This window comes from Sphaeramia orbicularis, chromosome 20 (assembly GCF_902148855.1).
Source record: "Sphaeramia orbicularis chromosome 20, fSphaOr1.1, whole genome shotgun sequence".
Classification (NCBI taxonomy): domain Eukaryota; kingdom Metazoa; phylum Chordata; class Actinopteri; order Kurtiformes; family Apogonidae; genus Sphaeramia; species Sphaeramia orbicularis.
This window is the reverse complement of record NC_043976.1, coordinates 858,694-877,628: the sequence shown is the minus strand read 5'-3', so window position 1 is coordinate 877,628 and position 18,935 is coordinate 858,694. Positions and strand designations below refer to the sequence as shown.

The window sequence follows — 18,935 nt, the reverse complement described above, 5'->3', positions numbered from 1 at the left end:
ACATGAAAAATAATGAAATAACTAAACAATAATGTATAAATAATAATAATAATCAGTGGAAGTCTGTGATGGACGGTATAGAGCTAAAGGTATACCAAAAAATACATGAAAAATAATGAAATAACTAAACAAAAATGTATAAATAATAATAATAATAATCAGTGGAAGTCTGTGATGGACGGTATAGAGCTAAAGGTATACCAAAAAATACATGAAAAATAATGAAATAACTAAACAAAAATGTATGAATAATAATAATAATCAGTGGAAGTCTGTGATGGACGGTATAGAGCTAAAGGTATACCAAAAAATACATGAAAAATAATTAAATAACTAAACAAAAATGTATAAATAATAATAATAATAATAATCAGTGGAAGTCTGTGATGGACAGTATAGAGCTAAAGGTATACCAAAAAATACACGAAAAATAATGAAATAACTAAACAAAAATATATAAATAATAATAATCAGTTGAAGTCTGTGATGGACGGTATAGAGCTAAAGGTATACCAAAAAATACATGAAAAATAATTAAATAACTAAACAAAAATGTATAAATAATAATAATAATCAGTGGAAGTCTGTGATGGACGGTATAGAGCTAAAGGTATACCAAAAAATATACGAAAAATAATTAAATAACTAAACAAAAATGTATGAATAATAATAATAATAATAATAGTCAGTGGAAGTCTGTGATGGACGGTATAGAGCTAAAGGTATACCAAAAAATACATGAAAAATAATTAAATAACTAAACAAAAATGTATAAATAATAATAATAATCAGTGGAAGTCTGTGATGGACGGTATAGAGCTAAAGGTATACCAAAAAATACATGAAAAATAATTAAATAACTAAACAAAAATGTATAAATAATAATAATAATCAGTGGAAGTCTGTGATGGACAGTATAGAGCTAAAGGTATACCAAAAAATACACGAAAAATAATTAAATAACTAAACAAAAATGTATAAATAATAATAATAATCAGTGGAAGTCTGTGATGGACGGTATAGAGCTAAAGGTATACCAAAAAATATATGAAAAATAATGAAATAACTAAACAAAAATGTATAAATAATAATAATAATCAGTGGAAGTCTGTGATGGACGGTATAGAGCTAAAGGTATACCAAAAAATACATGAAAAATAATTAAATAACTAAACAAAAATGTATAAATAATAATAATAATAATCAGTGGAAGTCTGTGATGGACGGTATAGAGCTAAAGGTATACCAAAAAATATATGAAAAATAATTAAATAACTAAACAAAAATGTATAAATAATAATAATAATCAGTGGAAGTCTGTGATGGACGGTATAGAGCTAAAGGTATACCAAAAAATACATGAAAAATAATTAAATAACTAAACAAAAATGTATAAATAATAATAATAATAATCAGTGGAAGTCTGTGATGGACGGTATAGAGCTAAAGGTATACCAAAAAATATATGAAAAATAATTAAATAACTAAACAAAAATGTATAAATAATAATAATAATAATCAGTGGAAGTCTGTGATGGACGGTATAGAGCTAAAGGTATACCAAAAAATATACGAAAAATAATAACTAAACAAAAATGTATAAATAATAATAATAATAATCAGTGGAAGTCTGTGATGGATGGTATAGAGCTAAAGGTATACCAAAAAATACACGAAAAATAATTAAATAACTAAACAAAAATGTATAAATAATAATAATAATAATAATCAGTGGAAGTCTGTGATGGACGGTATAGAGCTAAAGGTATACCAAAAAATATACGAAAAATAATTAAATAACTAAACAAAAATGTGTAAATAATAATAATAATAATCAGTGGAAGTCTGTGATGGACGGTATAGAGCTAAAGGTATACCAAAAAATACACGAAAAATAATGAAATAACTAAACAAAAATGTATAAATAATAATAATAATAATCAGTGGAAGTCTGTGATGGACGGTATAGAGCTAAAGGTATACCAAAAAATACATGAAAAATAATTAAATAACTAAACAAAAATGTATAAATAATAATAATAATAATAATCAGTGGAAGTCTGTGATGGACAGTATAGAGCTAAAGGTATACCAAAAAATACATGAAAAATAATTAAATAACTAAACAAAAATGTATAAATAATAATAATAATAATAATCAGTGGAAGTCTGTGATGGACGGTATAGAGCTAAAGGTATACCAAAAAATACACGAAAAATAATTAAATAACTAAACAAAAATGTATAAATAATAATAATAATAATAATCAGTGGAAGTCTGTGATGGACGGTATAGAGCTAAAGGTATACCAAAAAATACACGAAAAATAATGAAATAACTAAACAAAAATGTATAAATAATAATAATAATCAGTGGAAGTCTGTGATGGACGGTATAGAGCTAAAGGTATACCAAAAAATACACGAAAAATAATTAAATAACTAAACAAAAATGTATAAACAATAATACTAATAATCAGGGAACAATCTAAGGAAACTAAGGAAATTCTGTGGAATGTGCTTCTGAGAGCGTGGAATGACACTGGGGTTGAAACTTAGAAAATACATCGACACAATGTCAGAAAGATGTGCTGCTGTGACTGTTGGCGGGGGGGTGGGGAGGGGGTGGCACACTGAATATTACAGTAAAATGTGGAAAAAAAAAAAAAAAAAAAGGTCTGGACTGATAAATTTGTAGGTGAAATATTCTCAGTACCTTTGCCTTTACCTTTTGCAGTGGCAAAAAAGTGAAATTCAGGCTCTGGGGAAAAAAATAAACCACCAGTTTCTGAAGATTTGACAAGTGTTCTAATATTTTTGCACACCACTGTACTTCCTTTGCCATGTTTGTTGCAGTGAAATTAAAAAAAAAAAAAAATCCAATTCATGAACACGAGAACTTTACATTCCCTATATTTTGATTCTTATGAACTAAAACCAAAATGTGATCACTTCTTACCATTTTGACATTTGAACCCTTTCATGCGTAGTGGTCACTCCAGTGGACAGCTGTTCAAAGGTGCTCTCTTGTATATTCATGGATTTGGTTGTTTTAGTTCCATATACACTGGACACTTATGCATCATCTCATACACTGACATTCACACCATTACTGTAACTTTGCTGTTCTAGATAAACCTGATCTGCAGTAACATGTTTGAGTGGAAAAAAATGCTAATTGTTATTAGACTCTAACAGGATTTTTGTTTTTTGTAGCTTTTTTTAAACAAAAAGATTTTTTTTTTCTTTTTTTGCATATTCTCACCATGAGGTGAGTAATAACTAGTATTAGCGTATGAGAAAATGTGAGAAAACATCAGATTAGCTGCACTAAACATGTTTTTATTTCATAGTTTTCACACAGTATATCAGTAAATACATGTAGGAAATACAAGTTTCTTTGCTTCTAAAAGTAAACACATGGTGTCCAGCTGCATGGACATTTTTGTAACTCCACAAAGAACAGGTTCATAAAAAAAATTCAATCACATTTTTTTTGGTTTGTTTTTTCCATGCCCAAAGAGGAATAAATATCACTCGGGAAAAACATCTTGATTAAGGTTCTCACAATTCATGCATGAAAGGGTTAATTAGTTTCTACTTTTAGTCAGTCTTCAGTTTTTGATTTCAGTTTAGTTCTAATTACAAATGCATGAGTTTTACTGCATTTGACTGTAACTGACTTTTTATTTATTCTGTCCCAGTGTTAACCTGTATGAATCACATTTTGTCTGGAGTTCGACCTGATTCTCCCAGTGCTTCAGAAGCTTCACCGTCAGACTTTTAATCCCATCACCTCCACTTCCACCTCAGTGAAAACGTGTGACATTTTTATTCCAGATCCACCTGTGAAGTGTTGAAAATCTGTGAAAGAGGAAAAACTGAGTCCACTGACCTGAGACGAGTCACAGCTGCTACAAAAACCAATGTGAGTTCGCAGCGACTTAAAATTGGCTCTGCTCAGGTAAAGTTTGACTGTTGTCATGGCAACAGTGAGACCAGTATATGCATGCATTAGTGACTCAGCAACTAAACACACAACAAAGACACACAAACACACAGCGAGCAAACAATCAGGCATTAGCCGTCATTACACTCCAATCAAACCCTTTACACAAAGAAGAGTTCAAGCCAGAGTACAAATACTGCAGTAGTACAAATACTTCATTAGTGTACTGCAGTACTTTACACTACCTGGACTTTACTGAGGATTTCATTTCACTTTTCCTCCATGTTTAAACTGATATGTGTCTTCAGTTGTAATCTGAGGTGAGTTATCCATTAGTTTTACTGAACATTATCCAGACTGATTTAATTGGATGAAAAAATGAAAAAAGATGTAGAAAAGACAGCAAACATCAGATAATATCCCACAACACAACCACATGGAGACGCAACAAGACACAAAAGATGCAACAAAAGGTAAAAGACACAACAAAACATACAAGAAATAAAAGACACAACAAAAGGTAAATTTCACTTTTTTTGTTTTTTTGCTTAATTCAAGCAAAAAAAAATTAAAAAATCTTGAATTAAGCACAAAAAAAAAATCTGCCAATGGAACAAGTGAAAATGATCTTGGTCAGATTTGTTGAAATCAGATTTTCCAGATCTACTGTCTAAAAATCAGGTCTTACATCTCACTGAAAAGTTCCTCTGTAGGTCACGGTTCTCAAACTCCTGTTCTTTCAGGTTCCACATTCAGCCCAATTTCATCTGCAGTGGACCCAACCAGTAAAATAATAACAGAATAACCGAGAATGACAACTCCAAATTTTCGTCTTTGTTTTAGTGCAAAAAAACCTCCATTACATTATGAAAATACTTACTTTTATAAACTATCCAAACAAAAAAGACGTGAATAACCTGAAAAAACTGACATTTCAGTAAAATCAGTGTAATTTTCTCAGTCTTCTTCCTCCACTTCTCATTAGTCCATGTGCATTCTGGATCAGATCTCCAAAGACACTAAACACTGAGGAACAGGAAGAAAAGAGTTCAAACTGGACTGAATTTAATACAGACATTTCAGGTTGGACACATTTGTTCAGGTTAGTCACATTTTATTGGTACAGGAGAGTTTGGAAATGGAAAGAGTTTCACAATTTAATGTGATTTTTGGTACTAAAACAAAGACAAACATTTGCAGTTGTCATTATTTACAGACATAATGTAATTTTTTTTTTCCCATCAAACCCAGTAGTAAATCTGCAGTGGTTCTTTTGTGTGGGTTCTTCTGCTGTTCTTATTGGACTGTAGATCAGATTGGTCTGGATGTGGAACCCACACTAAAATGAGTTCCACAGCCTGGACTGTGGAGTTTAGACACTTTGGAAATTCATTCCACAGGCTGGATTGGAACCTTTGGCGGGCCGCTTTTGGAACCCGGGACACATGTTTGACAGTCCTGATTTAGGTGATTCTGTCTGATTTTAAGTGTGATGAGATATTTGGAGTAGAAATGAGAAAAATACACTTGGGAAAATTTGGACTTTTTTCAGTGCTGCTTTTCCAAATAAGCAAAGAATGAAAAAAAAAAAAAAAAAGACATAATAAGACATAAAAGACCCATAAAGATGCAAAAGGGACAAGAAGTTGTAAAACGTACGTGTTCCAGACTGATTTCACCCTAAATGGACAGTTTTCTTTGCACCAACAGCTGCTGGACATGTCCTCCAAAGACTGACTTTACACTGTGAGGACATTCCAGAACCGGAAACACACCTGCATGACGGAAAATCCACCTCCAAACAGAACCTGAACGCCTCACAGGAGAAAATAACAGCAAAATGTTTTATTACAAAATAATGTTTAATACAAAACCTACATGTCAACATGTTCTTTTTTTTTCTCTTTTCCTTTTTTTTCCTTGTCTTTCTTTTCTTTCTTTTTCCTTTTTTTGTCAACATGTTCAACACAACAGACAAAGTGCAAAGTGTTGTCTCACTTTCCCTCTAGTCCATGTGCATTTACCAGCAGGTCTGGAATACACCCAGAGGATTGTGAGTAAAGTCCTCCTGAAAGCGTCTGGGACAGACTCCCCAGAGGTCTGACACCTGAACCGGGTCAGATGGGAACATCTAGGCCACGGCGGGAATGAAATACTGCAGAGAGACGTCTTCATGCAGAAGAATGAGGTGGACGACGCCGTGGTGGACAATATCTGGAGGACACAAGATAAAGTAAGGTGTAAGGTAAGGTAAGGTAAGGGAAGGGAAGGGAAGGTATGGGAAGGTGTAAGGTGATGTAAAGTAAGGTGTAAGGTAAGGTGTAAGGTAAGGGAAGGGAAGGTGTAAGGAGGTGAAGGAAGGCTGTAAGGACGGTGTAAAGTAAGCTGTAAGGTAAGGTGTAAGGTAAGGGAAGGTAAGGTGTAAGGAGGTGTAAAGTAAGCTGTAAGGTAAGGTGTAAGGGAAGGGAAGGGAAGGGAAGGGAAGGTGTAAGGACGTGTAAAGTCAGGTGTAAGGTAAGGTAAGGTGTAAGGTAAGGGAAGGGAAGAAAAGGTGGAAGGGAAGGGAAGGGATAAGGTAAAATAAGATAAGACAAGACGTGCATTGTGGGAAGTGGAGGTTTGCACAGCTGCCTGGCAGTGGCAGCGCAGCCATATATCATACGGCTGTAAAAAACACGACGTGGAAACGACTGGAGCTCCACTTCCCACAATGTACACTGCGACAAAATTCTAAACATGCCCTGGTGACCTCCTGTCTCTGTAAACAACTGGACAGTTTATGGTGGAGTACACTACGCAACTGTTCACCATGAGGGAAGAGATTCAGGTGAGTAATCACAGACAGACAAACAGATTCATGAGACTGAGGATATGACTGAGGATGGACAGATTAGATGAAAAACTGGTGACAAAAGTCTCCTGCAGCTTTAAGGGATAATTTGAAGATGTAATCATTTTCATTATGTAATTTTATTTTTTTCATTCTAAAACAGAGAAAAGTCCTGTTATTCCCTCTGCCAGGAGGTATTGTGATCACTTTCCTTTGTTTGTTTGTTTGTTTTTTTCTCATCTTTAGTGTAAAACTCTTCCACCCATCTTTCCCAGATCTTCTCCACAGATAGGCCTAGGCCCTGGGACCAACCCAGTCCATTTTGGTCCCAGTAGGCCAAAGTTCAAGGTCACAGCAAGGTCACAACATCTACAGTTTTCCATCTGTCATCATTGAGACATTTTCCAAAATTCATCCAAAATTCCAAACAACTCCGATTCTCCTCCAGTTGGATCCACCTGTAGCTTAGAACAGTCTCTTGTATGTGGAACTAAATTGTCCACATCCACTGTGGAATGTGGACTCTGTGGACATTTACACTGAACACTGAAAATCCCATTTCCCACACATTTAAAATTAGAACTCAACTAATATTGATGTGAATTGAATCTAATTGGACAGTGTTATGGAAGTTTTTCTTTGCTGCTGGTGAATAATGAAATAGAGACATCTCCCGGCCGACAATATTTTATTTCTTTCTCAAGAAAGGTCAGTTCTGCACACGAGCGGCGATTGTGAAGAAAAGACCAAGAGCTTCTCACAGGGTCCACCTTTTATAGGGTGAATCACATTTGCAAGTGACACCTGCAAGTCTCCTCAAAGGGCCTTTTGACTGAATGATGAACTCACGGCTTTGACAATCAGTCACCTTTTGTTACCTTGCAAGAAAATTTACACATACAGTAGGGGCATTTGGGTAAGAATATGGGAAAATTAGCATGCAGTGGGGGGTATTCGGGAAAGTTAGCATGTAGTGGGGAAGGGTAGTCAGGAATGGATATGGAAACAAAGAAGGGAATCAGAAAATTCCATTACAACAGACACATGACTGGGACCAAGCTGCAACTGTTTCTGCTGTATGGAACAACCTGGAAACTAGGGATGCACCGATACCACTTTTTTCCAGACCGAGTACGAGTACGAGTACTTACATTTGAGTACTTGCCAATACTGAGTACCGACCCTAGTCCTTAATAATCCCATTCCAGTTGTTAGTTCCTTTTGTAAATGTGCTTTATTGTCGTTGTCATTAGTCTGACTGGAACAAAGTGTTGCTACTGACATTTAATGTGTTGGAATGAGCGTTTGTCAGTTAATCCACCAGGGGTCGCCGCTCTGAATTAACCATACTGGACAAATACCACGAAGAAGAGGAAAGTTTAATGAAGAAGAAGAAGAAAGTCAGAAATACCAAACATGGAGACGACAGAGGAACACTACTGTGATACTAATGTTGCAGCGTTTTCTCTGGTAGGGTTTAACAGCTCAGCTTCAGCAGGAAGAGAAAAGACAAATGAGTGAGAGGTTTGGTTTTCACCTCCACTGGGGGCAGTCTGCACTGCTCCATACCCCCGGTGGTTCCCGCTGGTATTCTCTGTCTGGGTACTCATCCTCCATCACCTGTTAAACAGATGGAATGTACGCAGAGGACGGACAGAACGCTGCATCTGTATCTGTGTGTGTCTGAACGGTACTGTCAGTCAGCCTTACTTTTATCACCATCATTTCTTTGGTTCCATCTCCACACTCTTCACACTCACACACATTATTCCTCCTCCTCGTACCTGCTGCACTGAACTGGGAATGTCAAATAGCTTTAAGTGGTATCGGTGCATTTGTATCGGATATCTTTTACGAGTACGAGTACACACACTGAGTATCGGAGCCGATGCCGATACTGGTATCGGTGCATCCCTACTGGAAACTGTTGAATTTAAACAGAAACAGTCGATCCACACATGCACACCATTCGGGGTGCTTGGCAGAGGTTTGTGTTCTCTGAACACTTGTTATTTTACTGGTCTGGCCCAGTTTAAATCCTGTTGTGCTGAATGTGGGACCTGAACTAAAATGAGTGGGACCCCCCAGGTTCAGAGTGTTTGTGGATAAGGCCGTGGTGTTGGACGTCCCTGCATGTGGACTTACTGCACATGGCTTTACTGGGATTGACCTGCTGTCCCATGAGGAACTGCTGCAGTTTCCTGATGTCGACCCGGGCCTCGGCCATGGCCTCGGGGTCACGGCTCTGAGACGGACCACCGTCCTGGGAGGAGTCTTCACCTGGAGTCGGATGGACACCACCCGTCAAGCCATCGAATAAAACCATGAAGACACAAGACACGTCAGACGGATGAGCATTTACCCCACGGAGGATTCCCCAGGTCCCTGAAGTGAGTGGTGACTGAAACCAGGTCTGTGTCGATCTTCAGGTTCATCTCTCCGCTCAGGTTGGCCTCCATCACCTGAACCATGAAACCACACAGTTACAGCCCGAACCAGCAGTGTCAAACTCATGTTAGTTCAAGTTCCACATTCAGATCAATAGGATCTAAACTGGGCCAGACCAGTCAAATAACACAAAAACAGCCATTATAGAAAAATAACAACCCCAAATTTGTCTGTTCTGGTGCAAAACAAGTAAAATGTTCACATTTATAAACTACCCTTTCACAAAATAATGTGAAGAACAGGAACAACCCGAAATTTATTAAGATAAGTGCAAATTTACCAATATTCTGTCTCAGTTTATCATTTATACATGTTCATTATAACGTACAGATCACAGTGGATCTACAAATACACAAAACCTTTGATAACAGGCAGAATATTGGTCAAATTTGACTTTGGAATGTGGAGCTGTGATTATTTATAGGTTATTTATCTATTATTTTACTGGTTCAACCCACTTGAGCCCAAATTGGGTGAAGATGAATTTGACATGATTGATTACAAATGTCCTCAGTGTCATTTTTACACTTCAATAATTCAACCCACTGGTCAGAATGGAACCTGTGGCGGGCCGGTGTTGGCCCGTGGGCCGTATGTTGGACACCCCTGGTCCAGACGGCCCTGTTTCCTACAAAAACAAAGGTCATGTTCTACAGAAGAGCATTGTTCTTCATCGTGTTCTACTCAGATGGTTTTGGTGTGAAATGCCTGGAGGTGGCGACAGTACCAGGAAGTTGGACAGGTTCTTCATTCGGTCCACAACATTCTTCATGGTCTTCAGAGGAGGCAGATAAATGCTGACCTGCAGGACCAGACAGAAGCACAGAGCAGACGTCACAGTCCACTAATGCCACGTTTCCACTACGTGGAACTGGCTTGACTCGACTTGACTCGGCTCAGGTACCAGGTCCTATTCCAGACGGTTTCCAATCCAGGATACTACCCACTTTGCAGTACCTGGTCGTCATAGCAATGCGGTGCGTTACTTCCATGTCGTCTGCTCAGAGTTGTTGATAAATCGCTCGTTGTGTGTTGTCTCCTCAAACTCATGCTGAATTTTTACGTCGGCCACCAAATACTGAATCTCCTGACTGAATGGTGTAGTTTTACAGACTGTCATCATGTGGATTCACCTACTGCTACATTTACTGTCAACTTCTGCATCGGTTTTTGTAAAAGGGCGGGGCACACCGACGACTCTGACCAATCAGTGGTCTGCAGTGTTTACACGTCACCTTTTAGTATCTGGTCCCCAGTCCTGGAACCTCAGCGGAGGTGAGACCAAAAAACTAGTACCAGGTACCAGATTCCAGGTCCTTTTATGTAACGGAAACGCAAAAAGGCAGAGTCGAGCCGAGCCGAGCCGGTACCATGTAGTGGAAACGCTGCATTACATCCACCTACAGACCAGTTTAGCCTGTTCTCCAAACTCCCAAGGAACCAAACACCAGCAGAATGCCCCCTACTTAGATTACATTACATTACATTAAACTGGATTAAATTAGATTAGATTAAACTGAATTACATTAGATTAAATTAGATTTGATTAGATTAGATTAAATTAAATTTAATTAAATAGACCTTTACTGATCCCTTGGGCAGAACCCCCAACACGACATGAATGTACACATATAAGAATTATTACAAGACAAAAGGAAAGAAAATTGTAATAACAATAACTATAAAAATCGTGAAAAACAGGTAATTACACTTTAGAAAGTACTAGTGGATATACATAATAAAAGTAGAAATAATAATAAATCATAATAAATACATAATTATGTTATAATATAATCTGCACTATATATAGTTTAATAATAACAGCACTAATAACAATAATTACAATAAACTGACAATGGTAATAAGAACAATGATATAAAAGTAACACATAAGTGATAAGTAAGATCAGTACATAAGTAAAAAATAAATGAATAAATCAAAGTCCTGAGTCAGTCAGAGGTTTCTCAGTTTCATCACTAGTATCTCTTTCAGTCTGAGGCGTTAAACACAGATGGGTGACTCACGTCGAAGTCCGGCATGTCGGGTTCCTTAAACTCGTTCCACAGTCTTCGTGGGATCACGTCCACGGGGACGTCGTGAGTGACGACTCTGCTGACGCTGGACAGAGTGGGCTGAAGAGAGGACAGAGCGGTTTGAATGTGGGGAGGGTGTCGGTTTGAATCCTTCCTGACAGAATAAAGGCAGCAGCTCATCAGACTGAGGTCTCACCAGCTCAGCCGCCACCGTCAGGCACGGACAGTGTTTCTTAGTCAGTTTGACTTTGACGGCTTTGGCGTTCTGGACCGTCTTCAGAGCCCGGGACAGGTTCTCTGGAGTCACCTCTAGACAGATCTCATTGTCCTCAGAGGATACGCCCTCCATCTGGTACTCATCAAAGAAGTTAACCTGAAGGAGGAAGGAGGAGAAGAAGAGGGAGAAGAAGAAGAAAGAGAAAAAGGAGAAGAAGAGGAAGAAGGACAAGAAGAAAGAGAAAAAAGAAGAGGAAGAAGGATAATAATAAGAAGAAAGACAAAACAAAGGACGAAAAGAAGAGAAAAAGAAGAGGAAGGAGAAGAAGAGGGAGACGAAGAAGAAAGAGAAAAAGGAGAAGAATAGGAAGAAGGACAAGAAGAAGGAGAAGAAGAAAGAGAAAATAAAGGAGAGGAAGAGGAAGAAGGACAAGGAGAAGGAGAAAATGAAAAAGGAAAAAGGAGGAGAAGAAGAGGGATAAGAAGAAAGAGAAAACAAAGGAGGAAAAGAACAGAAAAAGGAGAAGAAGGACAAAAAGGAGATGAAGACAGAGAAAACAAAGGAGGAAAAGAAAAAGAAAGAGAAAAAGGAGAAGAGGAAGAAGGAGAGGGAGAAAATGAAAAAGAAGAGGAAAAAGAAATGAGAAGAAGAAAAAGAAGGGAAAAGCTTATTCTGACCATTTGCAGACCCATATTTTTCATCTGGAACTACAGATGATAATAAACACATCTGGGTAAGAATGAAAGAATTTTTTGCTCCGGTAGAAAAACACAATAAGACTGAAAACAGACGAGGGTAAAACTTGTCGTTTCCGTGTCGTTGTGCGATATTGTCTGATGTTTGTCCAGTGTGTCATCTTTTCTATGTCCTACTGTTTCATTCAACACCTGAAGAACTACACAGTTCCCATAGAACAGGAGAAGGAACCACTCACACCCCGGACACATGACGACACAGAGGCATGAAGACCAGGACCAACCAGGACACAGTCAATACAGGAAGACATCTGACGGACATCATGTTTGAAAGGGATCAGTGCAATAACAGAGTGGATGTCTGTGGGGGGGGGGGCACTGATCTGCCTTGGTGGAGGTCTTTGCTCTCTGAGTGCTTTTCTAGTTGAAATTGTGCTCAAAATGTTCAAAAAGTACTAATACACACACACTGAAAGAATTTTATATAATATTAACCCTTAGTGGTCTGAGCCTATTTTGTCTGTTTTTCAGTCCTTTTGATTTTGCCTTTATATACTATATAAACTAATGTTTACTATACCCATGTTTGGATCTGTTTTTTCAGCACAACTTCATCTATATCATCTGTCTATTATTTTTTCACTTTAACCTACTATAAAAACACAAAAAATATATAAAATCTGATTTGAAAAATGTATATACAGGGTGGGGAAGCAAAATGTCCAATATTTTGAGGCAGGGATTGAAAGACAGTGTATGACCAATTAGTTTATTGAAAGTCATGAGAATTTATTTGCCACAAGAAAATGTCCATAATAGAAAATGTTTTTATTCTATGTGTCCTCCTTCTTTCTCAATAACTGCCTTCACACGCTTCCTGAAACTTGTGCAAGTGTTCCTCAAATATTGGGGTGACAACTTCTCCCATTCTTCTTTAATAGTATCTTCCAGACTTTCTGGTAATAGTTTTGCTCATAGTCATTCTCTTCTTTCCATTATAAACAGTCTTTATGGACACTCCAACTATTTTTGAAATCTCCTTTGGTGTGACGAGTGCATTCAGCAAATCACACACTCTTTGAAGTTTGCTTTCCTGATTACTCATGTATGATTTTGGCAAAAAAAAAAAAAAAAAATCCCGATTTTTTTCCCCTAAAAACTCGATTTTCAATTTCGATTTTTGGGTAAAACTACAAAAGACAACAGCAGTCAGCATGATATTTTCGTGAGCAGCCCACAATGCAAGGCACTGCCCTGACGTCAAATCTGTGATGGTATCACACGGTGAACCCACAGAAGTTTATTTTTTCTTAATTAAATCTTTATTGAATGAAGTAGAGTATACAAACAATGTATACAACAAGGAAATAACATAAGTTTGCCAGGATGAATACACTATAACACAATGTCCAAATCAGAGCAAATACTGATGTTTTTTACAGCCTTTTTGTTTCCAGATTTATCAAACAGCTTTAAATAAAGTTCAACATCTTTCAAAAAATAAATAATATTTGGTTTTGTGTTACAGAACTTACATTTGTGAATGAAAAATTTAGCAAGTAAGAGGACTAAATTTTTTTTTTTTTTTCCCTTTCTTTTTGGGGTATCTGGCCCACAGCAGTGATACCAGTGTAAGTCAGTGACAGACATCAGTCGTGCGTGCGTGGACCACGTTAGTATGAGTGATTCCCATGGGTTCTATTTAAACTGGAGGATCCGTGCGTGGAATAGACCGACCCAGGACACACTGGAGGGATTCTGTGTGTGGAGCTGGTGGATGTGTGTGGGCACAGGGCTGTGTGGGCTCCTCTGCTGAGGCTCATGACCCCACAACCCCGGATCCGGGCCCGGTTCGGTACGGATCCGGGACAACGTAAGATGAATGATCCACATGCAGTTCTATTTCAGTTGCGGGATCCGTGCGTGAAACCATGGCTTACAGTGCTATAAGTACTGCGGGCTCATGAACACATTTAAAGTCCAGTCATTACACGGACTTCTGTGACAGACCGCTGTCACTGATAGGAGGAGGAGCCTATGGGAGCCTGGAGGAGGAGCCTACGGGAGCCTGGAGGAGGAGCCTACGGGAGCCCGCAAGCGCACGGCCCAGAGGCACGAGAGAGATGAAATCGATTTTACGATTTCCCTTTTTTCAAAATCGTCCTAATTAAAAAATCCGATTTCGATTTAAAATCGATTAATCGTGCAGCCCTAACTCATATAGGCAAAAGTTTCTGAAAAGGTATGGATAATAGTGTTAGGTATGATTATGACATCAGTATATGTTTGGTTTCAAAACAATTGACGTAGTGCCTGCTGAGAAAAAACATCTAAATGTTCATTGTACATTTTGCTTCCCCACCCTGTAATTTATTGCATAAATAACACACAGATGTTTAACAAACCTTTTCACAGACTTTAAAAGTGAATATTGGTTCCAAATATTAGGAATATAAAATTAAAATTGTAATAAATTAAACCTATGCTCAAATATTTGACATCAAAGCACATCTCTACATAGGCGTTTTCTCCGGTAAAGTGCGGTAATCAAACACAGTTATCATGAGAATTAGAATTTAAACGGTAATACTAACCGTCTGTAATTTTACCGCCATTTATTGTTATACCGTTATACCCTATTACAACCCTATTACAACGATAATAAAGATATTCTATTCTATTTAAATTAGTCTGGTAGTTGTAAAGACACACAATGATGGATAAAACTAATGGATAATTCACCTCAGATCCATTAAAACTAAAGCCTGTTTGGAAAATATGGCACATATTAGTGTGAACATGGGGGAGGAAAAGGGGAAGTAAAAACTCCAAACTCCACTGACATACTGAGGTTTGATCATGATTTATCAGCCATGAGGATGCAGTTTCCTCTCACCTGGGACAGTTCACACCACATACTGACGCCTCCGTTTGCCACTTTACCAGATAAGACGAAGTACAGGTGGTCCGGAGTCAAACGCAGGACGCACGTCTTCGTCAGCTTTGAGATGGTGGTGATGACTCCTGATAAAGAAGAATACAGTTATGAAACAACAGAATAACTGCAAAGGAGCAACTTTCATAAAGTTAATGTGATGGAGCCCACTTTCATTATTCATTAATACATTTTTAGAAGTTTCGATGCCTTTCAATGTTTTGTCTGAGATGTGATTCCATTATCTTATTCCATCATTAACGATAACTGAAAAACCACCTACTGATATAAACTGTTTAATTCCTGTTGATCCACTAATCCTATCAGTACATGTAAATAATTGGTGTAAAATACAGTTCTTCATCTTGTCATGGTCATCAGATATGACCCATTTGGACGTTCAGAGGCTCCGTGTTACCGTGGAAACACCATCATCTTTTACAACATTGATTCAGCATTAAAACCCATGGAGTTGGATCAATGACAGTGGATGGACACACTAGGTCAAATGATCGAAAGGAATAAATAAGCAACAAAAACAGCCAAAGTATCAATAAAATGAACTAAATGAATTAAAAAAATTTGAAAAGTACTCAGCAACAAGAAGAAAATAAGGCACAAAGACTACAAAATTGAAGAAAAAATAACAAAATACAGTTTTCATGAACATGTAAATTAAATATATGAAATTAAATATAGGAATGTATATAGTTTACAGTGAAAAATGCAAAATATAGAGAATCATATAATACAGAAGTAGAAATAGAAGAAGAAAAACAGGAAGGAAAAAAGGAAAAGAAATAGAGATGATGAAGAAGAAGAAGTAAAAGAAGACAGTTAATGACAGACTGGACTGAAAAGACACTTTTTCTACAGTTTTCTCTGTTTCTGATCTAATAACCTTTAAATTTACTCTGAGCTTTAATGAACATCTACATGACCAGTCCATTAAATACAGGAAAATACATGATGTACACTGAAAACTGCCGACAAAACACATTCTAATGAGGGATTTCGGAAAGGCTAGATGTAGAGGAAAATCCATTTGGAAGTCGCCACAAAAAACGTCTACCTCTTTAAGGGTTAAAGACCACTTTCCTACCATGAGATGAACCTGTTTATTGGAGTCTGTTCATGAAAACCTGGTACATGAACCCGGTTAGCAGTTAGCTTACTGCGGCTAATATACAAACATTATCTCCGGAAATAAACGGACATGTCACGGCTTACGGGTGAAATGGTTCAGACAGGCGATGTCAATGATTTTCCCTCGAAACTTCATTTTGAAGCTGAGATGAAAATGAACAGAGTTTTTCCTGTTTTATCTTGAAACGCGCCTTAACTTCTTTTAAAGCGCAGCGCGTTTGTTTGGTCCGTGCGGAACAAAGGTCCGACGGAAACATCGGCCAGTGTCGATCTGTTTTTAGTTCCTACTTTAAAAAAAAAACGACAGAGTTAAGTTTATCAATTATTCTTCGAATGTTTCTCAAACTGAACGTTTATTTTGCACGTTCAACAATATCGAAAACAGTACAATTAGTAATAAACACCGACGTGTTTATGTCCATCAAAAAGGAGCGAAAATCACAGTGGTTTTCTGTGTCAGCCACATGTATGTCTTGGACGACATTTACTCCAGCAAATCCTTGCAAATAAAGGCTGGTTTATGATTTGTCCTCCAAATTAAACTAATCTAATGTAATCTGATTTAGTCTGAAACAAAAGAACGTTGACCTGGTTCCTCCATAAGCTGCTTAAATACTTGGAACTGTTTGGTTTTTGGAGCTCAGAGGAAACAATGAGAAGAAAGAAGAAAACCCATGACATTTAGACAAATATAGAGTTGATTAGGTAACAACAACAACAACAACAATAATAATACTAATAATAAAAATAATAATAATAATAATAATAATAGTGCTTTCACATCTTTAGGGGCAGAGTTTAATTGTATGTGATCAGTTTAATATTTTACATAATTCCAAGTCAATTACAGTTTTATTTATCTATTTGTTTGTTTAGTCTCATGAAAAACCCAGCACTACTTTTGTCATCATTTTGTTTAAAAAAAAAAAAAAAGAAGTTAATTACAGTTTAATAACAACAACAAGCAACTGATTTACAGTCAAACATGTTAGTGCAGATCAAGTTTATGAAGAACAGCAAAGTTACAGTAATTCTATGAACTGCAGTGTACAGGCTGATGCATGAGCGTCCACTGTGTTAGCAGATATGGAATTGAAAGAACAAATCCATGAACAGAACAGCTGTCAAACACTGGTCCGCTGTGGTGACCACTGTGCACCAAAGGGTCACTAGATAATAATCATATTATATGTCGTTTGTTTTATATTAATTATATTATATTATATTAAACTGTTGTTCTACATCAAATTCAGTCTTAAATGTGAAAAGGACAAATAAAATGTATCAAAGACCACAAACAAAAATCCAAAGCTCCTGTCAGATTTAGTTTGTTGTTCACTTTAAATCATTTGACAGTTTTGTTGTGGTCTCTCTCTCTCTCTCTCTCTCTCTCTCTCTCTGTTGCTAGGTGGGTTTATTTCTTCCGTGTTCCTATTGGTTTGTCCGGTAAACTCAGGGACCAATCAGAGCTGTCCGTGGTGAATAAGTGCAGCGTGTGTCGGGTGTCCGGGTCAGAGCGGGTTCCGTGAACTCATCTGTGAGGCGTTCACTGACTGCTGTGTGGGACAGACGGATGGCGCTGCAGTCTGGGGTCACGTACATGCGCACTTTCCTTCCGGAGACTCTGCAGAGGTGAGACACCTGCACTGGACCCGCGTGGGCCGAGGCTCAGGTAGCACACACAGCTGGGCCGCTGATTGGTCGGTTCATCAGCCGTTTACAGCGCGTGCATGAGGACAAACCTGAGCCTAAAAAAACCCCTTTAGAGACACGCCCACAGACACTGACAGGAAATAAGACTGAGGATGGACAAGTGTGTCCTTTTACAAACAGGCTGTTTGGGCTTTTCACATTTCAGTATGTTGGAACAGCTGGATTTATATCATCAAAAACACATTTTAAATAAATCCACACTGTAAAAAAACAACAACAACAAAAAACAGTATTATTCCGGCAGCAGGGGCACCAAAAAAATACCGTAAAATAACAGAAAAGAACCATCTCATAAAAATACAGTAATTTTCCATAATTCAAATACAGTTTTTTGCTCTAACTTTACATGAGATTTTGCTTTTTTGACTTTTTAATGTTTAATAAAGAATATTTACATGTATTAAAACAATCCAATTCCCTATAAATGTATATATAAATAATTTTCAGTGAGACTCAGTTGTCCAATCCACTGATAAAAACTGTATTTGGACAGTTTATCAGTGCTTATACATGTTATACATTCACAAAAATACATTTATTCAACATTTTTGTTGTGAAACTTCCTGTAATTACACAAGATATTTGTCAATGAACAAACAAGTCTGGTTCAACTGACAGAACTAATACTTCTGTTACCGTTAACTGTCAGTAATTTTATCTGGTTTTATTTATTTATTTATTTTTTACAGTATTAAACTTTAAATTAACAATTTAATCTCATAAATAGAAAATAAATATTTGTGAAATTATGATACATTTGCAAATGTATTTTAACTGCATTTTTCTGTGGAAAAAATATTTTAAAAAAATGTAAATTTTCTGGTTCTTCACAGTTCCAGTTTTTTCCTGTTCTTTTCCATTTGACATGTAAACTCAGTCTGTTTGTGTCATTTCACTGATATTTCCTGTATCTGAAAAATACAGGAAAAATCTGTCAAATAAACGGTAAAAATTCTGTTAAATTACAGA

General features: G+C 37.0%; 2 protein-coding genes across 5 annotated transcripts in view; one reads left to right on the top strand and one right to left on the bottom strand.

The window, feature by feature from the left end:
• Positions 1-5,909: 5,909 nt before the first annotated feature.
• On the bottom strand, positions 5,910-16,484 carry hus1 (HUS1 checkpoint clamp component). Its single transcript, XM_030123671.1, has 8 exons — positions 16,338-16,484; positions 15,069-15,196; positions 11,457-11,633; positions 11,252-11,359; positions 9,955-10,029; positions 9,142-9,241; positions 8,925-9,059; positions 5,910-6,163 (listed from the first exon to the last, which is right to left on the bottom strand). The coding sequence occupies exons 1-8, from the start codon at positions 16,387-16,389 to the stop codon at positions 6,081-6,083; spliced, it is 858 nt and encodes a 285-aa protein (XP_029979531.1). The 5' UTR covers positions 16,390-16,484; the 3' UTR covers positions 5,910-6,080.
• A 1,274-nt stretch (positions 16,485-17,758) lies between these two features.
• Positions 17,759-18,935, top strand: part of cidea (cell death inducing DFFA like effector a) — an 11,612-nt gene continuing 10,435 nt past the window's right edge. For all 4 annotated transcript variants that reach the window (XM_030123677.1, XM_030123676.1, XM_030123680.1 and 1 more), the window contains exon 1: positions 17,759-17,885. In XM_030123677.1, the coding sequence (XP_029979537.1) occupies positions 17,827-17,885 (59 nt within the window). In that variant the 5' untranslated portion in view covers positions 17,759-17,826. The remainder of the gene's footprint in view (positions 17,886-18,935) is intronic.